The sequence below is a fragment of the Barbus barbus genome (assembly GCF_936440315.1).
Source record: "Barbus barbus genome assembly, chromosome: 21".
NCBI classification, from domain to species: domain Eukaryota; kingdom Metazoa; phylum Chordata; class Actinopteri; order Cypriniformes; family Cyprinidae; genus Barbus; species Barbus barbus.
In genome coordinates, this window is record NC_136749.1 from 20,217,696 (window position 1) to 20,235,413 (window position 17,718).

At 36.3% G+C, this 17,718-nt stretch overlaps 2 protein-coding genes across 2 annotated transcripts in view; both read right to left on the reverse strand.

Annotated features, from left to right (window-relative positions):
- Positions 1-2,761: 2,761 nt before the first annotated feature.
- On the reverse strand, positions 2,762-8,674 carry LOC306887825 (melanin-concentrating hormone receptor 2-like; the record flags this gene model as incomplete). The annotated part of the gene is made up of 5 exons (XM_079445830.1): positions 2,762-3,089; positions 4,585-4,704; positions 5,208-5,402; positions 7,139-7,348; positions 8,460-8,674. The coding sequence occupies 5 exons, from the start codon at positions 8,672-8,674 to the stop codon at positions 2,762-2,764; spliced, it is 1,068 nt and encodes a 355-aa protein (XP_079301956.1).
- A 2,681-nt stretch (positions 8,675-11,355) lies between these two features.
- LOC306887297 (NADP-dependent malic enzyme-like) overlaps positions 11,356-17,718 on the reverse strand; it is an 88,135-nt gene continuing 81,772 nt past the window's right edge. The window contains exons 8-14 of the mRNA XM_079444925.1: positions 17,163-17,260; positions 16,734-16,847; positions 14,924-15,029; positions 14,690-14,832; positions 14,432-14,605; positions 11,750-11,848; positions 11,356-11,636 (exon numbers count right to left, since the gene is read on the reverse strand). Coding sequence (XP_079301051.1) covers positions 11,469-11,636; positions 11,750-11,848; positions 14,432-14,605; positions 14,690-14,832; positions 14,924-15,029; positions 16,734-16,847; positions 17,163-17,260 — 902 coding nt within the window. The 3' untranslated portion in view covers positions 11,356-11,468. The remainder of the gene's footprint in view (positions 11,637-11,749; positions 11,849-14,431; positions 14,606-14,689; positions 14,833-14,923; positions 15,030-16,733; positions 16,848-17,162; positions 17,261-17,718) is intronic.

Below are 17,718 nucleotides of genomic sequence, written 5' to 3' on the forward strand. Positions count from 1 at the left end.
CTTACGATTAAATAACCGAGGTAATTTGTCAGAGTGCGAAACAGGCAACGCGAAATTGTTTTACAGTTTTAAAGACTGGTGTTTGCTTAAAGTTGGTTGGTACTGTATGCTAGTTGATGATCAGGAAAGAAGATGTCAGCGGAATGAAGTTCACATAAGATATTTTTAATAAATCAAAAGCTAATTGTTTGTTTATATTTTCCAGAGCATAATATTAGCATATAAAAAAGGGGTGGGGGTGCGGATTTGCATATGCACAAAGTCTAGCACGTGACACTAGTATCGGGTTTAAGGCTATGTACGAAATAAATTGACATGAAATATAAATTTAATTTCCTTCTAGTCTTTTATCCTAAATTTTATTCTCAATAAAAACTTCATCAATTTAATACTAAACTGAATTCTTCCAAGACAATTTTTTATTTTTATTTATTTATTTTTTTTACAAAGGTTTTAACCGTTTTTACTTTCTGCGTTGAGAAGAAAATAGAGAAATTCGCGAAAGTAGACCTGGTTTGTTCTTGTCTTTTTCGAAAAAGTATTCCAGGGAACTGTGCTATTTAATATAAAATGTACTATCAGAAGGCCAAAAAAATAATGCAAGGAAATAAGCATCGTACATAGCCTAAATATTCACAGAGAGAAAAATGATTTGATATCGCATACAAGCTACAATAGAGTACTTAAAAGACATGATCATTTAACTCATTGATTCGATTGATTATAAATTGCTGATGTATTTGGCCTCATTTTCAAATGCATGTCATCTCTGTATGCTGGGAAAAATTGTCAGCACGTGCCCTCTACTGGTGAAAAAATAAATCTATTTTATGGTAACTGTACGTCCAGCAGCAGATGTTTCAGATATCTCTAAAGTGAGATGTGGATATGCATGTTCAGAAACATCCGGGATTTTCCATTTTAGTGATATAAACAGGAAAATGGTTCCACTAGTAGAAAGCTAATTTTTCTACTAATCCTCTATCAATCCTACTACTAACAGAATTTTGAGGGAAAATTGGCAGTATATTCACAAATTCACAAAAAATAAAATACCTCAATATACATTTAATAATATTTACAATGCAGTAAATCTTTCAAAAAAAATAAATAAATAAACATAAAAACAAAAGCTGGTGTGTGAAAAACATGATACAAACAGGCAGCCAAACTGCTGAGGTGGAAGTAACAAGGTCATTGCCATATGAAGGAAGTCACAAACAAGGTCAAACAATGTCAGATTAGTAGCAGCAGCAGTAGTCAGTCACCTCGCTCACAGACCAGAATGATGATTCAAAGTTTGAGAAAGAGAAAACTGATGGAATGGGGGAATATACACAATGTGAGCTACTGTAGAAACAGGAGAATGTAAAAGCACCTTGCTGCCCAGGAAGAATCTGTATTGCTGCACTGGAATCATTGACTAAGCCAATAGCACATCAGTTTGTATGTTATTGTATTGAATAGTATTATTGAAATGCATGGTCTCAACATGCTATGGTGGCACTGAAACACTAATATTGACAAGTATTTGAATACACCAGTTAGTATTTTGCCTCTGGGAGGTTTACTTGGCCATAAAAGGCACAACTGAGAAACAGAGAGAGAGAGAGAGAGACGGAGCATTGGGGTGAGTTTCCAGCCATTGCCGCCAGGCATGCTTTAGGTCAGACGTGGTCCCTGTCTGTCTCTGGTCTGGTCAGAGAATTGATTCCACTCTGGAAGCTGGGCTGCAAACAGATCCCTGCATCTCTGCCCGTCTGGTCAGTGACCTCACTCTTTAGAGCTGCCAGTCACTTCATCATGACATCCAGTACACACCAGACAATCCCAAAATGCCCTTAAAGGATTTCTGCATGACGGCAACTTTTTATCCCGAACAATATTGATTTCTCTTGTGTGTAACAATGGTGTTGCACTCACACAAGATGAGTGAAAACATGCTCACGTGTCTCAATACATTCTGTACAGTACAAAGCGAGTTTTAGGAACTAAATACATTTTCTAGTATGATGAATTTTCCTTTAAAACCTGTTGATAATACAATATAACATTCACAAGATCATAACATATCACATTTTCAAATATCACATACAATCAAGCTTAAAACCATAAAACAGAGGCATATTATAGTACAAAGCTACAATGAGATCTACTTCTGTGCCCTGAACACAGTTGTTATTATTATTATTATCTTTATCTTTTATTTTCTCCAGTGATGAATACCGCAAACTGCCAAATAGCCCTTCAAAACATTATTTCAATTTCAATGAAAGGCAGGGTTGTGCACCATTCAGAACTGAATTTAATTATGCTTTTTCAAATGAGGATAGTTGAAATTCAAATTTGAAATGTAAGGAAATACAATTTTAAATAATCATCACTGAAAAGTTGAGACTACAAACATTTTAATGTAATTTTTAGGGATAGATAGATAGATAGATCTTTCACAACCCTTATCAAATGAAGTAATGCACAGTACTTATGGTGTAGAGTGAATTACTAAAACTAAACAGTAGAAGGAGCCAAAACGCCACTTTTAAACAATAAATAACAACATTTACAACATAGGCTTAGTGTAGATGGTGCAAGACATGCATACATGCACATATAAAACAACACATGCCTCCTTTATGAAATCCCTCCCAGAAACTAGAAATCAAAACAAGCAGCAAGAATCTTTCTCTAAAACAACTGTGCTTTGCCTAAGACCAACAAAGGCTTGTGCATTGATTCATCCATTTGCAGTGTTACGTGTGATTCAGTGTGAATTCAGCTTAAAAACTGGAGCGGGGGCCTGGATTTCCCGTTCCACACTTGGCATGCTGGGTGTATCCCGACAGACCAGCCTGTGGCGGAAGTGTCCGCTCAGTAGAATGTAGATGAAGGGGTTTATGCTGCTGGCGGCGTAGCTCAGGCATACAGACAGGTAGTAGCAGGTGTGGTACGCTAATGAGGGGCGAGGTACACTCAGGTTAACCAGCTGCAGGATGTGGTACGGCCCAACACTGACCAGGAAAACTGCTACCAGGACCAGGACCATTTTAGTGAGGCGGACCACACGCTCCCGAGGCAGGCTGGTGTTATACCTGAGAGAAAGTGGGGAATGTAGATTTTGTAAAACAGTATGTAGATTAAACACTAAATATAAATTTCGGGTAGTTGCACACAGTGTTCTAATATATCATTTTAAGTAGGCTAATTACAGTTAAAGGTACAGAGTCCACCCAAAAAAACATAGTACAAGACATTTTGATGAATGTTGGTTCCCACTGACTTGCCCTATTGACAAAAATTCCAATGGAAGTCAATGGGAGCTGAAACTGTTTGCCTATTATCTATGTTTTTCAAAATATATATTCTTTTGTGTTCAGCAGAAGAAAGAAATTAATGTAGGTTTGAAACTACATGAGGGTGAGTAAACAACCACAGAATTTTCATTTTTAGGTGAACTATATCATTAACGTAAATTGCCAACGCAGAGGAAAACTTACTGTTTCGCTACAAGTTATAAGCTCAGCCGACAGAATTTGTGACATATTGTTTATCACATTAAAATGAATGTCCACTTGTCTCTCCTTGTCTTTACAAAAAGCAAAAAATTGGGTTACAGCGAGGCATGGCAATATAATGCCATAAAACCTAAAGCCATAAAAACCGTGTAAAGTGATTATTTAAACATCTCTACAGCTCAAATAAAATATAACTTTTAACAGAAATAATTCTGTAGGTGCTGTTATATAATCTTTAACTTCACATTTCTGCATTTAAATCCCCCCAAAATCAGTCGCATTTATGTCCACTGCATGCATTTTTGTTTTTAAGAAAACATTGTATTGAACCTGAGATATTTTTAATAGATATTACTTAATAATTCACGGTTTAGTCCAATAGGTAGCTGAATTTGTCCGCACACTGCAAAAAAAAAAAACTGACCAAAAAAGGTCTAGCAAAAATCCAATTATTTCTTTTTCATATGCAAAAGTGAAAAAGTGACAAAAGTGCAAAATGTATTAAAAACAGACCAGAGAGCAGACGTTTCAGCCCATGCTTTCTTCAGTGCTCACTTTCTGTTTTTAATACATTTTGCACTTTTGCATATGAAAAATAAATAATTGGATTTTTGCTATACCTTTTTTGGTCAGTTTTTTTTTTTTTTGCAGTGTACGGACAAATTCAGCTACCTATTGGACTAAACACTTTTTTCTTTTTGTTCTACGCACCTGAGAACCTTTATTTAGTTTTTTTTTTCTGAGCGCACACAATTCCAGCTTTATAATTCTATATAATAATTATAATTAATTATAATGGTTTAGCCCATAAAATCTACATCAGTATGCGCTGTCAATCTAAAACTAAAACATTTCTACTGTATAAGCAGGATAACTTTCAAAAGGGATATCACATCTGACAGCTTCATACAAGAAATTCACTTATTCACTTTGCAGTATATTCTCTATATGGATGGCAAATTAAATATTAATGAAAGAAACCAATGTAGACCTAGCTAGAACAGTCAAGCCAGTGACTTCACAAGCCACAAGCCTTTACCTCACATACTTGCTGTAATGAAGGTAAAGTCACCTGTGAGCCTTTTTGTTCTTGCGATACATTCTCCAGGAGTAGCAGAGAATCAGTATATAGCAGATGAGAATGAGAGGTAATGGTAGGAAGAAGGAGGTCACAGTCTGGTAGAGTGTATACCTACAGATATATGAGGACACATGCTGTCAATCATGAATGAGAACATTTCCACATTTCCCTCTCTACAGTATGTATCACCCCACTTATTTTCATTAAATAAGAAGGATGGATTCCTCAAAGCTGCAGACTTCTGTACATGCAATTTTCTGGTGAAAAGGAAGATATACTGACAGAAAAAAAACTATGGTATTATTGTGTTGCTTTTAAGTGACTACAAGTCTATGTGCCACTATGCTGGCAGCTTTCACAGCAGATAACAGAAATTATTTTTTTTTGTTCACTTTGCAGGCAGGGACAAAATGCTGAAAATGGTATGTTAAAAACAGCCATTTGTTTGTGAGTCATTTTCTTTTCCTTTCAATAGAAGATATGTAACAATAGAGTAACAGAAGGACAGAATTCAGTCAAGGCAAGACTATGTCAATAAAAAATAAACAGCGGGTGAGAGGATCATCAGACCTGTGCAGCAGGTTATAGCACACAAGTAAAGCAGAACCAATTACCAGAGCAATTCTTTGGGAGAGACCAGGTTAAGGGAACAGCTCTCTAGACCGTCCCTGAAGCGGATCACTTTGGCATGAACCCATGCAGGCAGAACCATGATGAAAGATGCCGCCCACACAAACAGGTTAATACGGATCGTCCTGGATCTGGTCCTGAGACTCAATAGGCGAAATGGATGAACAAGGGCCAGGTATCTAGAGCACAACAATATAAAACATTGTAGATTTTACTCCCCGTATATATGTATTTTCACACAAATATGTGTCGTTTTAATATTTTATTAGTTGTCGGACATCTTTGAGAAGCAAAATGTTTGATTTTAAAACATTTCCCATTACTCTGCTGGTGAAGACACAATCTGACATTTACTGTAAAGGGCAGACAATCTTGCTGCTTAAAGGAACAGCAGTTGGGAGTGAGCTCTGTGTTGAATCATCTCGTGCCAAGATGTGCTTTGGCATCAGATAATTAAGATTATCTTCTCAAATCCAACAAATAATCCCCTTTAAAACAGGAGAAGAGGAAACAGAGGCTACTGCAGATGCTGCATTGTGGGAAATAAGGGTTTGCATGGACATGGACAAATTCCTTGGTTTTACATATATATTTTTTCTTCATTTTGTTATTTTGCTTTTTGAGTTTCACAGCACTTTGTTCTTAATTGTGCTACATAAATGAATAATAAGTTTACATTCTTATCTATAATTGTGGTAAGAGTGGCCTCTAGTGGTGAGATTACAGAGTCGCAGTTCTAAATGAGACGCTGGTGCACTTGGTTTGGACTTTGTGCACAGCATTGCTTGCACTGCCAGCCACAATACGAAAACTATGCGCAATTCCCAGTGGAGAAGCTTCATTAAAACCTAACCATTAATTTAACTGAGAATCATAGGTAATTCATAAAAATGTATTCATTAATTAATTAATTTAATCTGATTAAATGCATACACCTTGAAGTCTGCAATACAAAATGATGTTCAATACAATGGGCAGGTCTTTAAAAGCTCTTTTAATATTTCAGTTTGTGACATTACCTTTGCCTATAATTCTGATGAAAATAGTGATGCATCAAGTGCCAGTGAAATACAGTATTTACTACTATTTTCTATTGCAAATGTATCACTCTCTCTGGGAAAATATATTCAGTATGTATTTATTTATATATCTTCATAAAATTTAAGCTATGTTCCAATAGCATCAAAATTTCAACTTAATTATTAATTTATTCAGTTATATTAATTTATTCAGTTATACATATTTAGTGTATTTTAAACAATCACATTTTAATTTCCCTTTCCTTCCTGATGTAATAATGAATGTATCAGAGGGTTAAGGACAAAATGTACACAAATTATCCAAATTTATGATGAAAGTGACATACAACACACTGTAAAAGGAAAAAAAACAACAAAGTATGTAATCACAGAGATAAATCACTTTATAACAACTTCTCCTTGTGACAGTTTGCCTCAGATTCATCTGTCACTTTTTCTTCTTCTGAGAATTCATAGTATGAGCTGTTATTTTCAGAAGGGATTAAATTTAATGTCAATGATTCATAGAGGCCACTTTTCAATGAATATTTTTAATATCATGCATCAGGACATTCCGGCACCGAATCAAATGAGTCACAACCATTTCTCACGATGTGAGGTTTACACAAATACACTTTTGTTTTGAGTGCATCAGTGCAATAGAGACAATTAAAGCATTTTGATTAGGATCAACATTTTGATTTGATTTAAAATGATCCACTTTTGCCAAATAAAAATGATTTTTGAAATGAAAAATGAATCGCTTGTAAAATGATTATTGTTATATTTTCTGAAAAACCCACTTAATGTTTATCTTAATAATGATCTGGAAATCTAATAATTTTTTATGAGCAAAATTTGAACCACACAGCATCAATATTTCTCCGATTGCACACCTGTCCAGACTCATAGCAGTCATGACTGCAGCGCACGCCACCTGGTTGCAGTTATCAAGAGAGGTGATGATGGTGCACAGGGTGCTGCCAAACACCCAGTGCCCTCCACGCGCCCACTGGTGAATCAGGAACGGCATGACCGTCACGTGGACCAGGTCGGCCACAGCCAAATTCCCCACATACACATCTGGCACTGTCTTTTTGGCGGACCTGCAAGAAAGACAAGCAAGAACTCGTTGTGATCTGTGCTCCCTTGAAGAGATCCTGCTAAAGAAACAACAATTGTGTGAAAATAATAATGGCAAGTTGCAAGCAGCAATAAACAGGGTTACGTAACCTCCAGTGAGTGACAGCTCCAGTGCGGTTGGGTCATGGCTAATTCCTGAATCAATCCATCCACTGGAGCTGTGAAAATCCTCAGAGGAATTCCTCCACAGCTAATTAAAGAGGCTACTCATGTCGGCCATTTACAGTGTTATGGCCCACAACTCACATCACTGTTCACATCAGCCTTGTTACTGGTTTGGTGTGGCCCTTATGTGTCATATTTCAGAATATGGTATTATTTATGTATGTATGCATGTAGACTATGTCTACATATGTATATATGAATGTATAGACTATGTATGTATGTCCAAGCAAAATGAATTGATACTGTATCAGTTTTAATTTTGCATTTTAATGTTATATGTTGTGATTATGTTCATAATGGAAAGCAAATGAACAAATGTGTGTGTGCATTCCTTGTGATTTAAATAATTAAAATCTAGCAATAAAGAGTAACATTTATTTAATGATTTGGCTTGGGAAAAAAATCATTAAGGAAAAAATAAAGATATTTATATTTAATCATCAAATTAAATGATCTATTCTTGCCATATAAGATGCATCTTTGCATGAAAAATGAATCAGATGTTATATGTACACTTATTTTAATACAGCTATCCAATTATTAAAGCTACAAAATCCAATTACAAACTATCAATCATGATTTCTAAAAACATTCTTAAATCTTCATTAACATGGTTTATCATTTGTTATGATTACATTATGATTTGTTTTTCTATGGAATTCGATATATTTCTTTTTAACTACCTTTACACAGGTAGCCTATTCGTCTATGTAGAAAGAGAAAATCTTCAACTACATATATCCCATTCCAGGTAGAGGTATTGTGAAATTTGAGGGAAGTGGATATTTTTCATTAGCAATAACAAATTTAACACGCCATTGAGTAAATGTGTTGTTTTATTTTTATACAGACAAATGCAAAGTAAATTAATTAAAACGAGAGTTTTTCCCCATCAATCTGTAAACTCACCTTAAAATAGTCACCAAAACAAGAATATTTCCAACAAGCCCGGTGGAGCACAAAAATCCAATAAATGCAGGGAGAATTTTGGTTTCCGTGACGTGAACAATATTATAATACTCATCTGCCGGATTTCCCGCTACTGTCTCATTAGCGCGCGTGCTGTTGTCTAATTTGAGCGTAAAGTTCCAAATAACAGGTTCCAACTCCACCATGGCGTTCATCATTTGAGTTTCATTCTAATCGACGAGAATTGGTTGAAATGCGGTAACAGCACACGTACTTGTCTCTCCATGGAAAGTCCTCGTGGGTTTCAGCATCCTCATCAAACCACAAACCGCGTCTCCACTCTCACCAGCGCGCGCATGTATGCAGCTCCTTGTTACCAGTCCGTGACTTCCCACTGTGGGATTGATGTAAATGTGCAGCTAAAGAATGCAGTGTTAGATTATAATTGCAGTGTCTTAAATCCACAAATTTTGAGGGTATTCCTGATGGAACAGCACAGATATCAGCACTGTTAACGTGCAACAAATGGAAGTAATTGAGATATCCAGAGTCCTAGTGAGGTAAATGAGATAAGCTTGAATCAGTTAACTGAATCCTTTATTAAACACTGTGCAAGGCGCAGACCTTTTTAAATGAACAAATGATACATCATATCTCCTTAATGGAATTTTGCATTGTTTTTTCAAAAATTATGTTTTTTCAAAAAATTATGTACCTGTCCATACCCAGAGTGATGTAATAAGTGGAATGTTTGCATTGATGACAGGAAATGAATATTATTCAGTGTACTTTGTTTGAAGAGGAAAGCATGCTTTACTGCAGTCATGTACAGTGGTGTGAAAAAGTGTTGGCCCCCTTCCTGATTTTTTATTTTATTGCATGTTTGTCACACTTTAATGTTTCAGATCATCAAACAAATTAAAATATTAATAAAAAATAACACAAGTAAACATAACATGCAGTTATTAAATGAAGGGTTTTTTTTTAATGAAGGGAAAACTAAATCCAAACCCACATGGCCCTGTGTGAAAAAATGTGAAAAAATTACCCCAAAAGCGTGGCGACAACTCATCCAAGAGGTCACAAAAGACCCCACAACAACATCTAAAGATCTGCAGGCCTCACTTGCTTCAGTTAAGGTCAGTGTTCATGACTCCACCATTAGAAATAGACTGGGCAAAAATGGCCTGCATGGCAGAGTTCCAAGACGAAAACCGCTGCTGAGCAAAAAGAACATAAAGGCTCATCTCAGTTTTGCCAGAAAACATCTTGATGATCCCCAAGACTTTTGGGAAAATACGCTGTGGACTGACGAGACAAAAGTTGAACTTTTTGTAAGGTGTGTGTCCCATTACATCTGGCGTAAAAATAACACAGCATTTCAGAAAAAGAACATCATACCAACAGTAAAATATGGTGGTGGTAGTGTGATGGTCTGGGGCTGTTTTGCTGCTTCAGGACCTGGAAGACTTGCTGTGATAAATGGAACCATGAATTCAGCTGTCTACCAAAAAATCCTGAAGGACAATGTCCGGCCATCTGTTCGTGATCCAAAACACACCAGCAAATACACCTCTGAATGGCTGAAGAAAAACAAAATGAAGACTTTGGAGTGGCCTAGTCAAAGTCCTGACCTGAATCCTATTGAGATGCTGTGGCATGACCTTAAAAAGGCAGTTCATGCTTGAAAACCCTCCAATGTGGCTGAATTACAACAATTCTGCCAAGATGAGTGGGACAAAATTCCTCCACAGCGCTGTAACAGACTCATTGCAAGTTATCGCAAATGCTTGATTTCAGTTGTTGCTGCTAAGGTGGCCCAACCAGTTATTAGGTTTAGGGGGCAATCACTTTTTCACAAAGGGCCATGTGGGTTTGGATTTTGTTTTCCCTTCATTCAAAAATTGCATGTTGTGTTTACTTTGATTAATATTTAAATTTATTTGATGATCTGAAACATTAAAGTGTGACAAACAAGCAAAAAAAAAAAAAAAAAAAAAAAAAAACAGGAAGGGGGCCAACACTTTTTCACACCACTGTAGGTAAGGTCTTACATGTTAAGTAAGAGCTTCATTGCACACTAGCTGAGCCAGGTTGAAAAACAATGATTAGAGCTTAAAGAGACAAATTTATTTTGCAGTTGTTGCCAGGTTTTATTGCCAATTTGAAAAATGTGATCAACGCATAATGCTGACAAACATTTTATGTATTTAATTTCTCACCTAAAATAGACCGAAAATGTTCTTGTATGACTTAACTACACAGAAAAAAGCTGGCAACCAAGTGAACTGACTTGCCTCAAAGGGACTTCAGTGTTTTTCAAATAGATAATTTTGTCAAGATTTAAATCTAAATCTGTCATTTAAAAAGATAATTCAATGTTGTTTCTAAGTACATTGCCTGCAGTAAAACATACTAAGAACAATGGCATCACAAAAGCCGTTATATAGCACTCAACTGGCTGCCATGGCAGCTCATTAAGTTCTGCCAATGTTTTCAACACAAGCACTTCAGTTTAACTGTTGCAGGATCTAATGAGTAATTTCCCACAGACATATCTACGGTAATTAGTTACAGTGATAAAATAATGTGCATGAGGATTCTGTATAGTCTATATCTCGTGCCAGAATTCCACTTTTATCGAAGAGAATGACTCAATTGGCAAGATTTAGATATGACAATTATTTTAAAGGTTAAAGGGACTTGATAATTAATGGTATTATAACACGGTTCTTTATATGGTGTGACAAAAGCCAAACAAAAATATATATAAGGAGCTTTCTTGGTGCTGCATGTTTCCTTATGAATCCCGATTAACATACATTCCTTATGGATGATGGAAATTGTAAAGAATTCCATAAAATGTGTAGAATAACACACTATCACAAAATTACAATAAATGGCATTTTATTGAGGATATTTGATGGTTTACACTCATGTGTAATTTTACAATCTTGTTAAGACATCACATTTAAAAGAGAATTGTCATATAATTCTCATTTTGGGAGCTCACAGTTTACATGTTTGGAAAGTCATGGCGTTCTCAGGCCAGCTATATGAATCCACCTCAAACTTTTCGTAGTCTGTGCTGTAGATCAGCGAACGAACAAAAGCCTCTTTATCATGCGGCTCCGGATCCAGCGTTGCCATTTTGTTTTTGTAGGCATACTCCACAATCTGTCATGATGCACATAAAACGATTACGTTAAAAAACACAAACACAAAGTATCTGTAAATAGCGTCATGCATGAATCACGGCTTAGTTGGAGATGTTATTGAGTCGAGCTCACCTTCACAGCCAGCTTGATGGAAACTTCCCGGATGCTGTTGAGAGGAGGATACAAACGCCCCTCTGTAAGATCCTTCTCAGTCACCAGTTCTGCTATAGCCTATAAACACAGGTCAAAGTGGTGATTATTATGGACTTAACATATAAACAATGTGTCTAATTACATCATTTGTGCACATGCACAAGAGTTTGAACGTAACTATTCTTCTCTTCTTTGTTTTTCTGATACAACTGCTTCAAATATTCATCCTGTTTTCCCACTGGTTATAGATGTGGATAACATAGGCAGTAACAAGTGGGGTTTTCTTACCTGTGATAAGCCAGATTCAATTAAAAAAAGAGAGAGACCAATATAATTACTAAAAGATTTATCTCACCTAGACTAAATTCAGATTTCTGTTTGGCCTCTGGGCTCTGGAACCAGTGTTGTTATTGTTAAAGATATCGTTCACCCAAAAATGAAAATTCTTTTGTCATTTACTCATCCTCAAAAGATGGTATCTTGAAAAATGTTGTAAAATAACACTTTATTTTAAGGTCGAATTCTCGCTATTCACAAACCATTGACTACGACTTTTGCCCCGATAAACTTCTAATTTGCTGCTTATTAATAGATAGTAAGGTAGCTGTTAAGTTTAGGTATTGGGTAGGATTAGGGATGTAGAATATGGTCATGCAGAATATGTGTTTTAAGTACTAATAAACAGCCAATATGTTAATAATAGGCATGCTAATAAGCAGCTAGTGAACTGTTAGAATTGGTCCCTATATTTGTGGGTGGACTATATCTCTAACCAATTCTAAAATTGAAAATTGTGATTGTTTTGGTACTAATAGAGTCTAAAGCTTTTGGCTCCATTACATCAACCTTGACCAGCAATAACAATAAGGAATAATAAATCACAATTAGCTTTTGTCATTTTCCAATTTAGACTTAATTAAGACAGCCAACTAAATTCTCCAGCCCCCATCAGTTGTAGTCAATCATTATTCTTGTTGCTAATCCACATCTCTTTGCTCATTACTGGTTTATTTACATCCATTCCCCATCTCTTCCTCTACTTCTCTCAGTTGGTTTGTTTTGTGTGTCATTTCAGATCACATTCCTCAGACCCAATAGTCCAGAACCATAACTTACTGATATACACAAAAGGGTGGTAGGACCAGCGGAGATAAAGAAATTAAGCATCCCCTCCTGCTGCCCAATGCTGTTTGAAGTTCAGACATCCACACTGCAGCTTCAGTGGAGCAGGAGAAGAGATCCAGCTCACGCTCAGCCTACATTACAACCCTCTGAGCAGCTCTAAAGAGATAAAGCTCCTTTAATGGCACATGCTGGTATGATGTGTGGGTCTGTATGGCCTTGGCTAACCTCTTAGACTGCAATGGGCTGTTTCGAGCAGAACAGGAAAATGGTTCATTGATATTCAAACCAGCTCTCTTGTTTACCCCATCTGATGCAACCATCCACAGTACCTGACTACAACACTGTCTGGCTGATATCAGGTGAAACATGGAGGACAGCTTGACAGATAAGTTCAGCAAAATACAAGATGACATTGCACACAGTGATAAGATGTTTGCATATTGTAATGGGATTTTCTGGCTTATTTTGATCATGTAAATGTAAAGTAGTATAAGGGCTGGAAACAAATTGTACGATATACATCGTACACATCTTCAGAGAACTAAGCACTGACGATGTATTGTTTTTCTCCTTTAAAATGTCTTTAGGAAGCAATTAGTTATAAAAACCATTTCATTTAGGCAAAATTTGCATCAGGGTATAATTTGGAAAAACACTGCAGAATTGGCAATGGGCATCTAGGGTTGGAAAAGTTCACCACTTTTTTTGATGCAGTAAGTGGAAGCACACAAACGTATTTGAAAAATAACATATTTCAACTGGCAAGGACACTTTACTGTTTTACCATTAAAGTACAGCAATAAATATTCATATTTTATTAAAGGTCTCAAATGTATGCTGTGTTCAACATTTAGGGGCATTTAAGCCTTTTCCCATTTCTTGACATAACATTCTTATTTTGTTCATACTGTAGATACATTTATTTACAAAGTGTCTAATTTTTTTGTTGTTGCCATTTTCAGACTTAATATGTTAAGGCAGTTAATATTCTCATTTTTACCCACCAACACTGTGATCAATTTCAGACTTTCAGCAACTGTTATGCACAGTTTTACTCAGGCCCTGTTGTTAATTTTTAAAATTCATTTTAAAAGTTTGTTTTATTATTTAAATCAATAGTTTAGAGATAATTTCTTTCATTTAGGCAATATGGACTCTGTAACAGCAATAAACCCTAACAAATTGAAACTGAAATAAAATCAAAACGAATCACAGACAGTGAATCTGTATCAAATCAAATCAAGAATTGTGTTTTAATATATAGCCCTAAGAAAGAGAGAGTAAAAGATGGAGACAACAGATTAAAAATAAAAGATTAGACAGACTTGAGCCCTGTTTGGATGGTAATTGTTTCTTATTTAATTTCATATATTCTTGTAGGATCACAAACTCACACCCCCACCATGAATTTATCCTCAACCGAACACATGAGTTTTATCACTGAGGAATCATGCAGACGTCCCCATAAGAAACAATTTTACCATCCGAAAATGGACTTTAGAGACAGACAGAAAAAAGCAAGTGGGATTCGATCACCTCTGCCATAACGAGGAAAATATCCTCAGGGATGTGTCTCATTGCACAAGCGGTGACCCCCAGTCCCACTCCAGGGAAAACATAAGCATTGTTGCCCTGACCAGGGTAGAACTTTCGCCCATCGGGAAGAGTTACCGGATCAAAGGGACTCCCACTTGCAAATATCCCCCGTCCCTGTAATATAAAACACAAAGAAGTAAAAATGAAATGATTCACTCTCTCAAATAAGTGTACACATGCTACTCCTTCCAAAAGCACCTCTGTGAGTGAGTAGCACTGCTCAGCAGTGCACTCTGCCTTGCTGGTGGGGTTGCTTAGAGCAAAGATAATAGGTCTCTTATTGAAGGATGCCATAGCCTTGATTATCTCCTCCGTGAAAGCACCAGCGATAGCTGCCACCCCTGAAGAGAAGAAGAGAGGAATTTAGTGAGTACAATAGTCCACACAGGGACCAATGGGACAACAGTAGTGTATATTTATTTATAAATATACCAATTATAGCAGTGGGTTTCAGCTCCTTCACAATATCTTCGAGCTTCTTCATTTGAGCATGCTCATGTGCAAACCTCTCTTTCTCATGGGTGAGGTGATCTCGACCCTGAATGTGAAACAGATAACAACAGACAGAGACAAAAACAGATGATGAAAGCGTATCGGAAATATACCAGAGCACACCTCACCGCACTTCATAATGAACACAGGTTCTCTCCACAAGGAACAAGAGCACAAAACCCACCAGATATCACACTTCGAAATAATATAAATGTCATTGCATTAGATAGAGCATCAAAAAACTGACATTTTTATTAATATATCTGGCATTTATTTTCACAAAATATAGCACAAGTACTAGTTGGTTAGATAAGGCGACACTTTAAATTTATGGTTGTCAAACACATTCATAGCTGATGTGATGAACTACACCTTCAAGAGAGGATCTGACTTCATACAGCCACTAATACAATAACTACCTCAAGACCAGTGGGATAAAAATAATCGTAGAAACAGCACATAAAAGGTGAAGTTAGCACTGACAAAAGGTCTAGCACATGGCATTTGGTTTGATATTTTATAAAGAAATCACACTTTCAGCGGTGGGTTAGTGCCCAAGGAATTAAAAAAAAAAAAAGTACAGTTATTTTTTTTATATTTTTTAAAAGTGCGTGCATTTTTTCCCCCAAGTATATTTAAATGCATATATTTATAAGCTCTGTTCATGGGACGTGCCCTGAATACTTTCGGTTATTTCACGCTTTACAGCATCTAAGTAAAACGTTGAGGACATAACTGCAGGCTGCAGCGGAGCAGAAAGGAACAGGATATGTGAAAACTGCTGAGATCACAGAGCTTCTCCATCACCATCTTGCCCTAAAGCAAGATTCTTACTTCAAGGAGTTCCAGGGAAGTGGACAGCAGTGGACAACACAGATCACCTAGATGAAAGTGACACTATCCTGATCTCTTTGTCTTTAATAATGTAAAATGGCAAAATGATCTGTTAAAGGATAGTTCACCCAAAAATGAAAATTCTGTCATTAATTACTCACCCTCATGTCGTTGTAAATCCGTAATATCTTTGCTCATCTTAAGAACACAAATGAATATATTTTTGATGAAATCCGAGAGCTTTCAGACCCAGCATAGATAACAATGCAACTGACACTTTCAAGGCCCAGGACATCGTTAAAATAGTCCATTTGACATCAGTGACTTAACTGTAATTTTATGAAGCTACAAGAATACTTTTTGAGTGCAAAGAAAACAGACATTACGACTATATTAAAAAAAAATTCTCTTTCTTTGTGCTGATGCAGGAGCCGATGGTTGACTGACACGGAATAGAAGAAAATGTTGAATAATATTGTTATTTTTGGTTTTCTTTGTGCATAAAAAGTATTATCGTAGCTTCATAAAATTACGGTTGAACCACTGATGTCACATGTTTCATGTGTCACATTGCTTTGCGCTGGTGTCTATGAAGGGTCAGAAAGCTCTCGGATTTCATCAAAACCATCTTAATTTGTGTTCTGAAGATGAACGAAGATCTTACATAAGGATGAGTAATAAATGACAGAATTTTCATTTTTGGGTGAACTAGCCCTTTAAGCTTAAAACTACAAAACCATCAATCGAACAACGTTGAATCAGTTTAAAAAAAATAATAATGAAGACCTACTGTAATGTTTATGGACAATCAATTAACATGACTGAATAAGAGGTTTATAAACTCCAATACAAACCTCATAGTGTGTTTGAATGTCAACACTAAATGTAAAAACATGGCCTTTAATGATGACCTCACCTTAACGATAAGTCCTTTAGAGTCCACCATCCAGATTTTCTTTATACACTGCTCACGAGGAAGCCCCTCTTTCTCCATCGCCATAACGAGGAGCTCAGCTATGCCCACTGCGGCCTGGAAACATAAAAATGCTATTACAGATTTATATTTCACATACACTTGAACACATCTAAAGAGATGTGAACTCTGTGAACTTTACACCATTCCAATAAAAATCTCACAGCTTGACCCAAATAATGAATATTTAATTAATTAATTCCATACATCTTAAAAACACAAGAATCATTTAATACATTTGACAGACAAGATGAACCTGTCAGTGCCCATGCACTGCTGTTGTTCACTTAATATGGATTAACAACCATCAAAATACTGGAAAATTGACGTTTAAAACTGTTATTTGTGGATCTGCATAGCCAACACACTCACCTCCCCTGCACCCTGAAATAGAATGGTATGGTTGCTCATTTTGCTCTTGGTAATGTGAAGGGCAGCCAGCAGTCCTGCCACAGCCACAGCAGCAGTACCTATGGAACAGTTCACAAATATCTTTCACTCAGGTGTTAATCTTATCTCTGAGGTAAACAGAGAGATTGTTCATAAAAGGACGAGCTGAGGCTTGAGGAAGCTCATTAATTGTAGACATAAAAGTGGAGTCAATACAGAGGTGGATTTCAGGAGGAATTGTCAAAAGAGTGAGATAAGCAGCTGTTTATATATTCTGTCGAAGAAGAAATCCGCTCTAAATGCAAGAGATCTGCTGATTTGGGGGTGAGTATATTAAATGTACAACAGTGTGGCTGTCTTCAGAGAAGTCTAGCTTGCTTTCAATACACGGTCAATAAAATCATCATACATACGCATGAAAACAGTTGGAGAATTGCAAACTTTATTTATGAATGGCCCATATATATTTATAAATTAGTTTTTTTGTTAACCCAACCACAGCCTAGATCAGTGGTTCTCAACCAGGAAGCCACAGCAA